This window comes from Triturus cristatus, chromosome 7 (assembly GCF_964204655.1).
Source record: "Triturus cristatus chromosome 7, aTriCri1.1, whole genome shotgun sequence".
Classification (NCBI taxonomy): Eukaryota; Metazoa; Chordata; class Amphibia; order Caudata; family Salamandridae; genus Triturus; species Triturus cristatus.
Window position 1 is genome coordinate 998,290,977 of NC_140590.1, and position 17,194 is coordinate 998,308,170.

The 17,194-nt window shown below is 41.2% G+C and overlaps 1 protein-coding gene across 5 annotated transcripts in view; it reads right to left on the minus strand.

Moving 5' to 3' along the window:
• Positions 1–17,194, minus strand: part of RAPGEF6 (Rap guanine nucleotide exchange factor 6) — an 808,967-nt gene that overhangs the window by 398,736 nt on the left and 393,037 nt on the right. For 4 of the 5 annotated variants that reach the window (XM_085618033.1, XM_085618030.1, XM_085618032.1 and 1 more), the window contains exon 6: positions 6,674–6,817. The exons of the other annotated variant lie outside the window; for it this stretch is intronic. In XM_085618033.1, the coding sequence (XP_085474159.1) occupies positions 6,674–6,817 (144 nt within the window). The remainder of the gene's footprint in view (positions 1–6,673; positions 6,818–17,194) is intronic. 5 annotated transcript variants of the gene reach the window in all.

Sequence of the window (17,194 nt, forward strand, 5' to 3'; positions counted from 1 at the left end):
CAAGTGTAACTAACCAAGATTGTATCATCTTCAAAAAAGAAGCACCTTGGAGTGATTGCTTTCGCAGTGGTTCTCAACACGAGGTCCTCGTTTATTCATTCATCCATGGAAGACCATTCCGGGGTTATGTGCGCCAAGAGCTTCCTCGTCAAGGTGGAGAAGGGCCTGCTGGTGGTGATCCGGAACGACACCCAGCAGCGCCGCGACTGCTGCTGGCGGTGCCTGGCATGTCCTTCGCAGCGCTAGCTGGAACCACCCAGATCTTGGCGTTACTTTGCTTCAATGCAATTCCCTCGCAACACACAGCTCGTCAAAGCACGCAAGTTTTTTTGTGTGTTATTCAACTTAGCTTTATTCTTGGTCTTAATTCCAAAGACAGTCGGGGCTAAAATTGTTGAAAACCTTTATTTTTTGGGGTTGTCTGACAGACCTTGGAGTTACGCGTTTGAAATAGAATGACAATCAAGTGCCAGAACTTAGGAGTAATGTGATAGCTATACTTAGATATTCTATAACTCTAGGAAGGATTCCACCTTTTGACACATTTGGTTACATTTGTGTGGGGTTTGTGAAAACAGAGAATGTGGCATAAGTGCCTGAGCTGCTGACTTTTGAACTGGGGATCCAGGTTCGAGTCTCGGAGTCGGCTCAACACCCTGTGATTCTGGGCAAATCACTTAATCTCTCAGCACTTACCAAAAATGATTGTGTCCTTGTGTGATATAACTGGTGCTCATGTAAAGCACTGTACTACCTTAGGGTCGAGTTTGTGCAATATAAAATTGCAAGCCAAAATAAAAAAACATTTGCAATCCAATAGGTCTCGCATTTCAGAGAGTTTGAGCTATTGGCATTGCAAAGGGCAATGCCTTTTAATTATGTGTTTTGAAAACCTGCAAGTGGTGCGTAAACATGCAGTTTGCACTAGTCCTTGCTTATGAGAAGCAAGGCTGGCAGTAATAGAGGTACAGTTACTGCCAGCCTTGCTTGTTATGAGCAACAACTATAAGTGCAAAGTGCGTGTTTATGCACCGCTTGCATGTTTTCAAAACACGAATAAAAGGCATTGTCATTTACAATGCCAATAGATCAAACTCTCCCAAATGCAAGACCTATTGCATTGCAAATGCTTGTTCATACAGCTAGGGGTCAACCCAACTCCAGAACGCTGACTCACCATCAGTTCTTACTAAGCAGAAGAGGATCAGGGTGAAATATTGAGAAACGAGACAAATTACCAAACTTATCTTTGGGTAATCAGACTGTGGTATCCGTAAAAGAATGTTAAAGTACAGGATTTCCCTTATTCCACCACAACTGGTGACTCACATGACAGTCATGCACTGCAGGGACATGCAATTTTGATGCAAAGAAACACATTCAAAGAGGTTTTCGGTTTTAACTCAAAGCACAATGCAACAGTCTGTAGATGGGCGATTTCTACTAAATGACATCAACTAAACGCAGACATTCTATTTGAAAATGAACACTTAAAATTAAATATCCCCATATAAATATAGAAATGTGTGGTATCTTGGTCATCACCTCGACATTACCATAGTTACTGTTACCAGATACTCATCAAGGTTCTAGATTGTTGTGTGAGACATGCAGTTACAGAGAGAAGCTGGCAAGAAAGGATGTACCTGCTTACTCCAATAAACTACCTTTCACACTAATCTCTTCTTGAATAATTACTACAAATTGGCGACTGAGGATGGGATGCGAATCCACATCAGGAACTCCTTAAGGATTCTTTTCTTCAAACCTTATATGGAAATTTTTCTAAATTGCAGAAAGAAGTTAAAGTGAGAAGGAAAAGAGAAATTTTTAATTTTACAGGAGCGGATCTATTCAGTGGAGTAAGCAGAGAAGAACCGCTCAGTCTGGAAAAGCCTTTATTGCCTTTATCGCTTTGTGAAACCAACCTTAATCCTTGGACCTATTTGAACTTAGAACGTATGAAGATTTGTCACGGGAGATATGACTCAAGTTCACCGAGGAAGGAATTCTACAAACATGTGAGTCAAAAAGATTATACTTGCTCAGAGAATTTCAAAAATCACGACCGTGCTCACCGTGATACAATTGACACCGTGGCTGCATCTTTTAAAGGCGAACTTGCGTTCCAGCTCACTGTTGTGAAGAGGAGGAGCGCGGCGAATGTAAGCGGAGAAGAGCATTCGTGTTGAGGTTCGTTTGTTGGGTCGGCAGTGTTCCAAGAAGGAAGTTCCAGTCCGCGATCATCCTTTGGCATCTTGTTCGCGAGATGTAGATAACCGGAGTATGAACAGTGGCTCTCAGCGAACTCTCCTAACACGATCATCGACGACGTCAGAAACGTCAACACGTGTTACGTCATTGCGTAAGGTCACGCAACGTGACCTTGCGAAGCCGCCATTTTGAAGCCCAAATAAAAAAAATGTTTAAAAAGAAGGAAAAAGTACACGAAGGAGATTATCCGACAAATTGAAACGTCAAGATCACTCGGATGGGCACAGAAGCAATTGCCACATAAACGTGAGACTAACTTTAATTTTCATTTCGGCTCTCTCTGTTTCTTCATATAAAAAGACTACATTCACGGTGACATGCACACCTTAATATGAATTTGCAGGTTATCTTCATTGTAAAAAATATCTTGCCAGGAGTTAAATATTTCATCCATTGCCACGATATTTTGTGTTTATCTCCACATTTAGGAGTAATGGAGCAAGCATAATTTTTTTTTCTCATCCTTTTCTACATTCATGAATGTGTGCAACTCATTTTAAGTAATAAGCAATCCGACACATATATTTATATCTTCTCATACAATTCAGTATTGCACATTAAAATGGCAAGTCAAGGGTGCGGACTTGGACTTCCAGTTCCATTTCTGACTCGTCCTGGTGAACCAGCTTTAAGATGGCTAGATTGGAAAGATTATTTTCTAAACTACATCTCTGCATTAGAGGAAGAAAATGAGGATGAATTCACACCGTCTAGAAAGAAGAAAATGCTTCTACACAGTTTAGGACCTGAAGGCTCGAGAATCTATTACCAAATGGAAAAAAAACCAGACCTAGTGAAAACTCTAATGTATTCTTAGATGCCTTACATGATTTGGATGCTTACTATCAACCCACAGTATGCGTGGGGAATTAATAGGTATGAATTTTTTCAACGCAAGCAACAAAAAAATGAATCTGTGGAAGATTATGTTTCTGCATTGAAAAAACTTTCCATTAATTGTCAATTTGAGAATTTACATGACAGTTTCATTAGGGATCAACTAGTAATGCATTCTAATAACAGTGCTATACAAGAAAAACTATGGGTCTGCGGGGATTCTCCCTTAAATGAAATCATTGCTATTGTCAAAAAAGGTGAAATGTCAAAAAGGTGTGCACAAATGGCTTTAAAGAAAAATGAGGATAATAGCGTTGTAGGCAAAATATCTACAAGCAAAACCAGTAACAAAAGCGTAGAAAAAAATAGTTACAAAGATGTTAATAAGAAAATTATTAGTCACTACAAAAGTGATTATGAAGACACTAGACCAACTTGTTATAGATGTGGATATAAGGGTCACACTGCTAGAGACAAGTGGTGTCCAGCCTCAAAATCTAAATGCAGTTACTGTGGGGTATTTGGTCATTTCACTAAAGCTTGTAGAAGAAGAATCAACAAAAACAGTAAGAGAATTGTTAGTTGCATTAACGATAATAAGAACGAAGATATTGATGAAAATGTTGGTTCTAGTGATGATGAAATTCTATGCATTGATGATTTCGTAGGTTGTGACAATGTGATTATGAATGCAAGTTCAAAAAAGAAAAAGAAACCGGTGTGTCAGATAAATATGGGTGGAATTGATTTACACATTTTTCCAGATTCGGGTTCACCCTATACCATCATACAACGAGCAGTATGGGAAGACAAATTTGGAAAAGTTATTAGTCAAGAATTAAAACCTCCAGATATACAACCGGTAACATATACTGGTGAAAACATTCCAATGGTAGGTTTTGTAGAACTGGTGTGGAAAAATCTGGCATTACAATAGACTTTCAAAATGTAGTACTTCAAGTAAAATCAATGATCCTATAAGAATCAGTTCAGATATGAATTGGTTGTAGGATGAGGTTCCTGGTCTTGATTTGAGAAGTAATGTGACACAATCCAAAAGTGCATCCTCCAACGATGGTGCTGGAACATCAAGTGGTGTGAGGAGAACAACACGAACTGGTAGAGCAATTATTATGCCGATGAAATACCTAAACAATATTGTGCATAATGAAAGAAGGGAAATGGGCTGCTCGTGAAACCTGTTACTCATAAACCTACTTTTCCTATTTAAGTCTATACTTATTTCTTTTCTTTTTAAAAATTATTAAGAACAATACTATGTGTAACTTTTAGCTTTGTATTGACACTTTGTAACTTATCTTAACTTAAGCTATGTTGTTCTGTAAAAGAGAGAGATGTGGTATCTTGGTCATCACCTCGACATTACCATAGTTACTGTTACCAGATACTCATCAAGGTTCTAGATTGTTGTGTGAGACATGCAGTTACAGAGAGAAGCTGGCAAGGAAGGATGTACCTGCTTACTCCAATAAACTACCTTTCACACTAATCTCTTCTTGAATAATTACTACAAAATGATTCACTATTGAAAGCAAGTAACATGTAGGCGTCATGTTTCAAAAGGTTTCACTGTGTATAGTAATATGCCTTAAAACTCAGTCATGTCTCTGTCTAGCTAAAAATTCGCCACTGATAAAAAGCAGGTAACCAACTCATCCTGCTGCCTCTTGAACCCATATCTTCTCTTTCATGGGAAAACAAAATTGAAGCAAATTAACAGTTGAATAGGATCAATATTTAAAGCCACCAGCACCACCATATTGTCCAAATAACCATCATGATGCTTACACACAATCTAGCGGTAGGCTGCTTGTCATATTCAACCAAGGTGCTGACATATCAGTGCAGGATGTGGGACTGTGCGTCATTCTGCATATGCTAGGAGATGTGTAAAACACATCACAGCACAGGACAATACCAATACAATTTCATGTACTTTTCAAAAACAGTGGTGATAACAAAATCCACACCAACACCACACATGTCCAGCTTGACAGAGGAACACAAATAAAGTTACTTCACATTTAAGAGCAGGGGAAGAAGAAAACTATACTGGCTTCGGTTAATAGCAGGCAGATTTCACAGTAGAATATAACTAGCAAGATTGTCATCTGGGTCAACTGAAGCTTGTTTTCGAAATAAATATATGACGATGTTCCAATAATCTTTGTACACCACAGAGAACCCTGTGTAGTAGTCTGTCAGCCTTCTGTTGTTTGCGTATAATCAATAATTCCTACTTTTACACTCTAAAAAAAACATATATATTGAAAAACACCACCATCCTTGTTCTGCTGAAAAGTATATGGCTAGTGCTCCATCACTGTTATTTTGTAAATATTTGTTGTTGTTCAACAGGCTGTCCCACAACTGATATTTAAATGAAATTATAACTAATAAAAATCCAGTTAAAACAAAGCACTACAGTCCATGTGCATGCACGTGCATTAGTATGACTGCCGACCCTAACTACATGGCATCCATTGCTACAAACAAGGCAGGAGAAAAATTGGTACGAACGGGGGTGATTCCACTGAGCCACGCACCTTAATACAACTCTGAAGCGCACCAAAATGTAAAATTTCTTTAATTCCCCAGGCTTCCCAAAATACTGCCTGCAATGCCTAGAAACAACCCTAAAAGCCTCCATCCACACCTGACAAACCGACCCGGATTCTTCCGCCCCCTCCAGACATCAAGCATGCCAGCACAGAAGGTCCTCAATCTAGCATTCGAGTCCACTCATTGAGTCATTCTCCACTCAACTGGTGATGCCCATTTAATGCCACTGCCATAGCCTTCTCCATCCATAACAAAACCACCACCATCTGCAATGTTCAAAGCTCTCAGGACCCTCATCAATATTCAGGCCATTTCCCTTCGTAGTATCTAATCCACCCACACTTTGCGCTTTAGAGCTGGAACCAAACTGAGCTTTCAAGCATGCCTTCCTTGAAGAGTCTCGGTCCTCTTCACTGCAGTCCAGAGGTCTCTGGATACGGACATGTAAGATTTGATGTAACTGGTGTAATCATATAGTAACATTTTACTCTCAAGCCTGCCTCCCACACTCTGGCTTTCTGCTAGCACCCACCACAAAGCTTCCAAGCGCTACTGACGGAAGATCCAAACAGCATTTCTGTTCCAGGCGGATGTTAAGGAAAAAAAGATGAACCAAAGAATTTCCCAAAACGTAAGTAATAAAATCACACCCATGAAACGGACTAGAGAAATAAAATGACGATGAGAGGGAGCCCGGAATCAGCCAACAAGTGCAGTTCAAATGCTACATTGTTCAGGTCTCATTGGTCTTCCATTTTTAACCTCTCCACAACGGCAGAGCATGAAACCAACCCAGCGAGATACTGAAGGTCAACTGGATACAACACAGATAGAATCAATGACTTTCATCAGAATAAGTAACACAAATTACTGAGTACATTCCAGTAAAATGACACACAAGCTTGAATTCTAATCCTTGAGTTGGAAAAGAAGACTCCCAGTTAGAGGGACCATCCCCCCTGCAGGGGGACGAGCTTACCGAAATGTAACTGTTGGCATCCACATCATCTGTGATCGTCTGCCGCTCTCCCTTCTGGTTGATTCTCCTGAAGCGTCGGCGCGACAGGCGCAGAGTAGTCTCTCTGTTCAGGGCGTTCTCTTCCCCATCTTTGGTGTTTTCCACCTGAAAAACATGTTCAGGCTCCTGGTTAAACATCCAGTTCTTCCATATCAAAGATATCCTGTGAAATCTTAAAAGGTTCATGTGGAAAGCATGGGACTCGAGTTCCAAACACGTCTATCTTCTCAAAGAGTCACCACTGTGAGTTTCTGAAGCTCGCCGAGGCTGCCAGCCCTACGCTGACGTAATTACAATGAGCTAAAAGCCACAGCTTCCTTCCAGGAAACTCAAAAAACTTAAATGCATCCTCTAAGCAAAGTCATTTTAAACACTAAAATCTGCTTCCTACCGGTCAGGCACAAACACAAATGTTTACACTGACATTTCACCAGTAGGTATTGTTTTGCAGACTGATGAAATCTATAGTGCTGTCTCTCAGAGTAAAATCATCTTTTAACAAACGATTCCGTTAAAAAAGTTTTGTATTCACTTTTCATAATAGGAGTGAATAAAGGATTCAGTTCCACAGGTTCAATGTCTAAAGACTATGCACAAATGTTACTCACTTGCAATACAAAAGTAGTATTTTAATACGAATATAAAAGTAGTAGTTAAAGTGCAAAACTGATCTTAAATGTAAAATACTATCCTGTTAATATGGTCAATTTCCCTATTATTCATTAGAAGCATATGCCTATAGGTATATGTAGGTGTCCAATATGCTTCAAATCGATACTTCACGAGAGAGTGATTGTAGGGGCCCACCGTCCAGTGCTCAAATGACGACCAAAAGTTAATGGGCCCGGGCCTTAAATAAAAGGGGCACCATCCCTTGGGGACATTAGCCGCCCTAGGCCCTCAATACTTGGCGGAAGCTGCCCAGGAGGTAATGGGGCTAGGCTTAATGCCAGAAAACAAAAAGGGGTTTAGAGGCACCTTTGACTGCACCTGGGGGGTGCTCCAGGCGGGCCCTGTGACAAAGGGTGAGCAGGGGCGGAGACAACCGAAGTTGGGCTGATCCCTGGCAGTGGAACAGCTTTGTGGTGATTGGAAGAGCATAAACCCTGGACACATGAATATCCCCGCCTGGGCCTTATGACATAGGAAGGACTTGGGGACAGGTTAAAGCAGTGGCTCCCCCACTGATTGATAGAAGAGGGAACACTTGAGAGCCATCAGGATCAACTTGGAGCCGACCCCCGCCGACAACAATTTGGCTCCAAATAAGATGCCTGTCCCCCAGAAAGGACAGCACAATAAAGTGCCATGTTAAGAAGAAAAACAGAGGGCACCACCCTCATAAGGCACTCTTTACATTGATGACTGGCCTTTGACACACCTGCCTGAGCTCCCCACTACAGAGGAGGGGCCCGGTGAGAGGTGACACCAGCTGATACCCTGGGTAGGTATACAAGTTGGCCAGGAAGATCTTAAACATTTGCCACAGGCGGTATGGGGCCCAACTACAGGAATATGGACATTCCCTAACCAAATTTACTAACACGGCCAAACAGGTGATTGCTGAAAACTTGTGGCCGGCTGTACAGGGTGACAGAGAGGAGAGCCATTATACAAATCTCAGGGCATCAAAGTAACTTGACAAATACTAAGGCCACCATCTAAGAAATGCTTACTCGCTCTGCTAATCCTAAAATAAAACAAGGGGAAGGCCCAGATGGCCAGTCCCCAGCCAGCAATCATCCAGACAAGACCACAGAGGAGAATGGATAATAAGCCAGGAAGACAGACAATTGGCCTGAGCCTTTATGGAGACCTTATTTCAAAGCCTGAGATCTGACCTCCAGATGCTAAAAGATGATCTGGGTAAAGACCTTTAGAAAGTTTGCCAGGACCTAAACGACATTAGCACAAGAGTTTCCATTATAGAAGATGGCAAGATTTCACGAAATAAAGAAGTGGCAATGCTACAACAAGAGGTATATAACCTTGAAAGAGCAACATCTAGACTTCTAGGCTCAGACAGAAGACCTTGAAAACTGCTCATGAACATACAACATAAGAATACAGCTTTCAGAATGTCCCCAAGAAGTCTTAAGTAAACCAGATAGCTGAGCTGCCTGGTAGGCTTCGACCTAAAAGTGGGCCTATTGGCTTTATCAAGGTGTCAGCATATCAACATAAAGAAAGCAGACCTGTTAACAAAAAATGACCAATAATTCTAATCAAATGTATATTTCAATACATTCATTCATTGCAATGTTTATTAAAGTGATTGACATGAAAAATATTTAATAAAGTTTTATAAATAAAAAAAACATCAGCATGTCTGAGACTTCGTATTCCTCAGCCCACAAAATGGGTGGGCAGTGGTTAAGGGTGGGAATGGTAATTTTAAGGTTATGGGGTGGGTTGTGATAAGGGATAGTTAGAGTCATTGGAGGGTTTAGGGGTTGGAGGTGGTAAGGGTAATTTTAGGGTTTAGGAACGGGTAGAGGTAAAAGGCGGTAAGAGATATTATTAAAAAAGGGGGGGACTTTGAGGAGGTTCCCCCTAAAAAAAGAAAAATGCATTAATATATATATTTATATATATATATATTCACAGAAAAAAACAAAGGTTACAGGGACGCTATATTTAGGAAATAGAATTTTTAAAAAATTAGAAATTCACTAAAAACAAAAAGGTTACAGGGACGTTATAGTTCAGTTCTGATTTTATACACACAAAACCAAAGGAATTCAGCAGTTATAGTTAGTTATCTCAAGTAACTATAACTCGTGCCCCAAGGTAAGTATAACTCAAGCCCCCGCCATGCACAGTTTCCTAATCAATACTTTTACAGCAAATGTCGCAGTGATATTATCAATGATGTCATAGAAGGTGGCACGAGTGATGTAATATGTGTGGTAATTATCAATGCATGACAAGGGTGCAAGTTATAGTTGCCCTAGGGCATGAATTATAGTTATTTGAACTGACTATAACTGCCAAATTTCTATGGTTTTGTGTGTTTAAAATTGTAACCTAACTATAACGTACCTGTAACCTTTGGGTTTTTAAGTGAATTCCTAAGGTTTTTTAAATTCTATTTTCTAATTAGAACTTCCCTGTAACCTTTTGTTTTATCTGTGAATTTCTATGGTTTATTAATGCTATTTCCTAACTTCAACGTCTCTGTCACCTTTTGTTTTTTCAGTGAAATTATAGTTTCTTTTTGTAACGTTAGGAAATATTTAATTACCATACATTAATCCAACTGCAGCCGTGCACAGCAAGGGGTTGGCCGTATGCAGCCAACTCCACAGCACGCACAGCCTTTGCCTGTGCGCTGTAGTGGTTTGCCAACAAGGCCTGGCCTGCAGCCAGGCCCTAAGACCGATCCCCCCAAAGGCAGTCAATCTGGGAGTGGTGCACAAAGTCCCCCTCCCCAGGCCAATATCGGCCCGGGGTCCCATCCCCCAGGGTCCACCACATTTTGTGTGGAAGGGGGGTATGTGTCACCCTACCTGCCCCGATTCTGGTCCCAGGAACCCCATCCACTGGGACCTGGCACATTTTTTTTTAGGTGAGGGGGGTACATGGCCTCAGTAACCAGGCAGTTTTTGGCCCAGCGGACCCCATCCACGGGGGATCACCAATATATTTATGGGGGATGGGGGCACGCAGCCCCCCCTCCCTGGACCAATTATGTCCCAGGGACCCCATCGCCCGGGCCTGACCATACTCTAAAGGGGGAGGGGGCACGCAGGACCCCCCCCGGGTCGATTTCAGCACAAAGACCCCATTGTCCTCAAACGGCGACGTTATTAGCAAAACAAAAAAAGCTTTTGTCTATGGAAACTAGGTCCTAGCTATAACTACCTACTGGCGATCACCACTAGAATATATGAATATATATATACACACCTGCATACATATATATATACACACATGCATACATATACACACACATACATATACACACACATACATACATATACACACACACACACACACACACACACACACACATACATATATACACACACACACACACACACACACACACACACACATACATATATATATATATACACACTTTTTTTGTTGAAACATTTTTTATTAGTTTTCAAAGCAACAACAGCTGTACATTACAGCAATAGCTCCCATGTGCCATAAAAGTAGCCCCCCTCCCACTCGTCCATATATATACACACATACACATACACATACATACAGATCTTCCCATGATCAAGGCAGAGTGCCGAAACATGTAGGGAAAGAGAAGCTGATGGCGCATTCTACTTTGAATAAAGGAACCAACTCTAGAAAGGGCCTCTGTTTTCTGTGCTCACCGGTAGTAAATTGACAGACTTCTCCGTGCCGATTGTTGAGAGGCCGCCCTGAAGGGTCGGGGGCTCCTTGCTCGGAGGCTTGTAAAGGATTCAATTATGGAGCATGACCCACACACTGCTGTTTCGCCTACCAGGTTACGCTACACAGCGAAAAGAGAGCAGCGTTGGAAGGGATTCAGTGAGGAGTACTTCCTACACCGATCGTTCCAGAGAAAGAACCTTTTTTTCAAAGATGTCTAAACACTCTAGCATCTTGCTGGTAATTATAAACTGCCATGACTGGGTTCCATTAGGATATTAATTACATTAAAATGAATCGGAGGATGAAAAGAGCAACTTGGGAACTGTGCCTTTTAAATGAGAACTTTCAGTAAATACCAGTATGTAACTGAAATTCCCGATGCATTGTGGGAGATGTATTTTTTACCAGTCATGTGACCCAAGACTTTTTATTAAAATGCATTCACGTGAGCACTTGGCTGTGGCTTCTTCCCGTGATCAAGGCAGAGCGCCGAAACATGTAGGGAAAGAGAAGCGGACGGTGCATTCTACTTTGAATAAAGGAACCAACTCTGGAAATGGGCCACTGTTTTCTGTGCTCACCTGTAGTGAATTGACAAGCTTCTTCGTGCCTGTTGTTGAGAGGCCGCCCTGAAGGGTTGGGGGCTCCTTGCTCGGAGGCTTGTAAAGGATAAATATACACATATATACATACATATATATACACATATATACACACATATATATACACATATATACATACATATATACACATATATACATACATATATACACATATATACATACATACACATATATACACACACATATATACACACACATATATACACACACATATATACACAGATATACACACATATATACACATATATACACACATACATATATACACGCATACAATCATATACATACATATATACACACATATATACATAAATACACACATATATACATACACACATATATACATACACACATATATACATACACACATATATACATACACACATATATACATACACACATATATACATACACACATATATACATACACACATATATACATAAATACACACATATATACATACACATATATACATACACACATATACATACACACATATATACATAAATACACACATATATACATACATACACACATATATATACATACACACATATATATACATACACACATATATACATACATACATATATACATACATACATACATATATACATACATATGTTTTATTTTTACCTGTGCAGCTTTCCACAATGAATAAAACATTTTTCTACAACCTTCAGTAGGTGTCGGTGTACCTCACTGCCAAGAATGAGTGAGGTGTTGTTTGGATACATATATACACACACACACACATATATATATATACACACACACATATACACACACATATATACACACACATATACATACGTGGAGATATATATATATATATATATATATATAAATAACCTACTGGCGGTCGCCAGTAGGTAGTTATAGTTAGGACCCCTTTTCCATAGGAAATCCGCAACATTCTATTTTGAATAACTTTGGCGCCGGTCGATGAATCCTCGCGAATTTCTCAAAATAGGTGGGGCGCTACGCTCCGCTCCTACCCTGAAAGTCTCGGGGGGATTCGTCAAGCGGGGGCTGAGATAAAAGGGGGGTCCCAAAACGCGTTTTTCCCATGCATTTTTCTATAGGACCTTTAGACAGAGCTACAGCCCGAACGGCTGAACAGAATTACTAGAAATTTGGCAGAGAGGTAGTCCCTATGTCAAGGAAGTGCCTTTTGTAGGTTTGGTGTAAATCTGTTCAGTAGATTCTGAGAAAATAGCCTTTAAATCAATATATATATCTGAGCCCGCTTACGGTACGCTTACCGTACGCGTACGGTGGCGTGCGCGAGCGCGATTCTGATTGGCTCTTAGATCTTAGTAAACATTCGAATCGGCCGAAACCAGGAAGCGGCGTCCGCCATTTTGTCTCTCGCACTGAGTGTTATTTATCAAACATGATGCCCAAAAACATGTTACGGGGCTGTTTTGACAACTCCCTCCCACATAGTCATGTTGAGGGAGTCCCCAAACATCCCCCAAGAGCAAAAACGGTTTTATTTTTTTTTCGGCAATTTCGCCGAGTACGCTTACCGTACGCTTACCGTAAGCGTACGGTAAAAAATAGAAATAAAAAAAACACTATCCACACTTACCCCACCCCCTGTGCTTTTGGTGGCCGTAGGCCACCAAATGTACAGGGCTTATTAAATAAGTAAAAAAACTATATTTTGGCAACATGAAATTATAAAATCGAAATAAAAAAAACACTATCCACATTGACCCCACCCCCTGTGCTTTTGGTGGCCGAAGGCCACCAAATGTACAGGGCTTGTTAAAGTTGATAAAAACCGTGCACGGAACGCACTGCGTTAAGTGGGCGCGCACGCCTCGAATGGCGTAAAGTAACTTAGCATTTAAAAAACCGTACAAATTCACTGAAAAAAACATAGGTTTCACACACGTTATAGTTAGGAATTAGCATTTAAAAAACCTTGCAAATTCACTGAAAAAACCATAGGTTTCACACATGTTATAGTTAGCGGAAATTTTACTGATAAAAAACCAATGAAATTGCCCCGTTATAGTTAGTGCTGGCAACTATAACTCACGCGACCGCAATCTTCTGCTGATGACATATGTGTCTTTATAAAAAAAAATATTTGTAATATATGTATAGCTAAAAATGTATGGAAGAAGACATGGGCAAATAAGTGTCTAAATACAGTATTAGCATCAGCAGAGGATTGCGGTCGCGTGAGTTATAGTTGCCAGCACTAACTATAACGGGGCAATTTCATTGGTTTTTTATCAGTAAAATTTCCGCTAACTATAACATGTGTGAAACCTATGTTTTTTTCAGTGAATATATATATAGATACATTTTGTTATCAATGGATGAGTGTCTAAAAACTAGGAGGATCAGACACCATATAGGTACCTTTTCCTAAATGCTGTGTTCTGACCGCCATTCTTAACATGTGAGATATTAGTCCCTATGCTGTGGAATCTACTCACAGAGAGGAAAGAGAAAGTAGCGTCCGCTCAATTAGGCCTGAGTAAAGAAGTTCAGCAGAAACTCTGTGGCACACTGTGCTTCACTATAAGAGTAAGCCTTAAATAGCATAACGTCTAAAGAATATGAAGAAGCCCATATAGCTGCCCTATGCAGTTCTTTAACAAGTATAGGCTAGGAGAATGACAGCAGTCATTGTAGATCTGTTTGTTTACTTCGATAATGGATGGAGAGTCTGCCCATGTTGAGTACAGCAGTAGAAGATGCACAGTAACAGTCTGCCTGGCAGAGATGGCCTTAACTACAGATTCAGCAGCATTGCTGCCCCCAAGTATCAAGAGTAAATGGTCAGTAAAAACGTAGTTTGTGTTTGCTATGTATGTGAATACCTAACAGAGGCTGTAAAGCATCTATCCAGAAGAAAAAACACCCGGCCACTGAAACATTTCAGAAGAAAGATCTCCTTGTTCAAGTGAAACTCAGCATGTTGGTAACAGTTGGGATGAGGTCTCAGCACCACCATATCTTGATGAAATGTGTATGGTTCACAAATGCCTGAAACATACTGATGTGCATGGCCTAAGTTATGGAGTCTAGAACAAAAGTCTTTTAAGAGCACACTTCCACATCACTGTATGCCATTGACTTGAATGGCTGGTGAATCAGTCTGCTAGGAGCAGGTGAAAATTCAAAGAGGCTCTTGACCAGAGGCTTGGCAGACCAATTAGATATTATTTGATGACCCCATGGGGTGATAGAGAAGGAGTCCTCTGGCCTGTTTCGGCAGTCCACTGGTCATAGGGTAGATGTTGCAGGTATCCAACTGGATGCTTGATTCAGCAAGATGTCTTGTCCATCAAGTAATTGAATATGTTCATTTTCAGCAGGGCACAGGACCTCAACTTTAGTCACTGACTTCTGTATTTATATTGTCTTGAAGGTTACTCTGGACACCTCCAGGATATCCAAGTGCTATGAGCCGAGATCGGGTTTGGCAAAAACTGGCTCCTTATGAACGAAGTACTACAGTTTAATGATGTTAGAGATGGGTTTAAATATCCTTCCTTCTACAGGCAGGAAAGCCTTCCTCTAACTGAGGCAGATGCGTGGCTTCTTTCTTAGAAAAGTTGTAAAATGACATCCTCTTCTCGAAGGTGGGACTGGCTCAAACGCTGCTAAAGGGAGGGCTTCTAACCCTTCTACAAATGTTCTTGAAATTCTGCTAGTAGCATATCTGACTTCGATAGAGATGGCTGGGAAAACTAAACTGTTGAGCACAGCTGTTTCACATCGCCAAGACAACCCATGCATTGGGGTAATCTGGGTCTACAATAAATATTGGAAGAACAGCCTTTCTCCAATCCGTGTTAACTACTGTCCTGACATGGAGCTAAAGAGGATGGCAGAGCAGGCTTAGTATTTCCTGTGAAGCAAATCGTCTTGTAAACAGAGTCTGTGCATGAGTAAATAAAGGCAATTGCTGGTTGCATGGGAGTGTTAGGGAGGGATAAGAGGCCCTGTCACTGAAAATAGTTCTGGAGCTGTGCCTAAGATTGGAGTCTGGTGTTACCACTTGCATGATACTCCTTAATTTTACCTGTGAGCGTACCTGTTTTATATTCCTCTACAGCCTTACTAGTGGAGAGACAAAGAGGTTTCTCCTACCGAAGGGGAGATCAATGAGTTTCTCCTGAGCTTTCAGGTCCAAAGACTTGAGCCTCATCATGGTCCAAGCAGTGGTGTTACCAAGGTTCTGGGTCTGCAACTTTTGCTTAGATGATACTGTGCCTCAATTGATTTGTTGTATCCTGTGAAGTTGACCACTGTCTGCCCTTTAAGACTTTAGGTCTCCCTAGTTCTGCTAGGTTATAAACGATGCATCAAATGAGAGGGGGTGCAAGGTCACAAACATTGGCACTTTGTGACTGCGACATTAGAGTACATGCAGTGGTTCTTGAAAACCACTGTAAGCATCTCTCAATGTCTGCAGCATGCACAAGGCCCAAGCTTTCAAATCTTGGCATCTCACACTTTGTGAACATTTACAATCTGACAGCAAAATGAGTCACAAAGCACGAGCACCTGTCACTGCAACCCCAGGGGTTGCCCCTTGCAACCCCATTTCCTTGCAACGGATCGCGATGTTTGCACCGAGTCGTGGTGCCTGCAATGCTACAATGCACTCTTGTGCAAGCAAAATAATCCTTAGCATTTGAAAAGCCAGTGCAACTGACTCTACTAATGCTACGACTTTCGTGCATCGTGCTGCATGGTTCTAAGGCTAATGTGACACACAAAACGCTTATGCAGTGTGCGTCACCTACAGAGTTTTTAGGTCTCGCCTGACCCAGCGCATGCGCTGGTCTGGCGAGACTTATTGAGAGGGCTCCAAAAAGTGCTACCAGGCCAGCCTAGAGCTACAGTGCATGTGCGCGGGCGCGCGCGCCGCGCTTTACCGCGATTACTTTCACTTTCTCGGCTGCTTTGCATAGCCAATAGGTCTCGCTTTTGGGACCTTATAAGTATTTAGTTATGCAACTGTTGCATGGCTAAACACTTATAAGGTCCCAAAGGCGAGACCTATTGGCTATGCCAATGCTTGTTGTTTAAAGCTACCCGACCAAACTGTGGGAGTTTGAGCTAGCCTGTGTCGGTAAAGGTGCAGAAGAGAAAAGTAGCATTTGTAAACTAATTTGAAAACCTGCTGAGACAAAGTTATAAGGGGAAATTATCGCCTGCAAAATGTTGTTAAAACCTTAGGCTTCCTTTACAAGTTTGGGTAAACCTTCATACTGTGAACAAACAGGATTTTCCGCAATCGGATTTGAGCAGTAATCACCACACCTCCAATTCCTCCTTGCCGGGCTTCGCCAGCAAGAACGTAAAAAAATATCAAGGTAAAACGGCTGGAAAAAAGGAAAGCTTGAGGCAATTGGTAGCATAAGCAGCGACCCTGCATATCATGCTTCTTACCGGCTTGCCAAGCTCAGGATTGGAGCCACTTACTGCACCTGGAAAACACCCCACCACTGGGCATCGGTATTC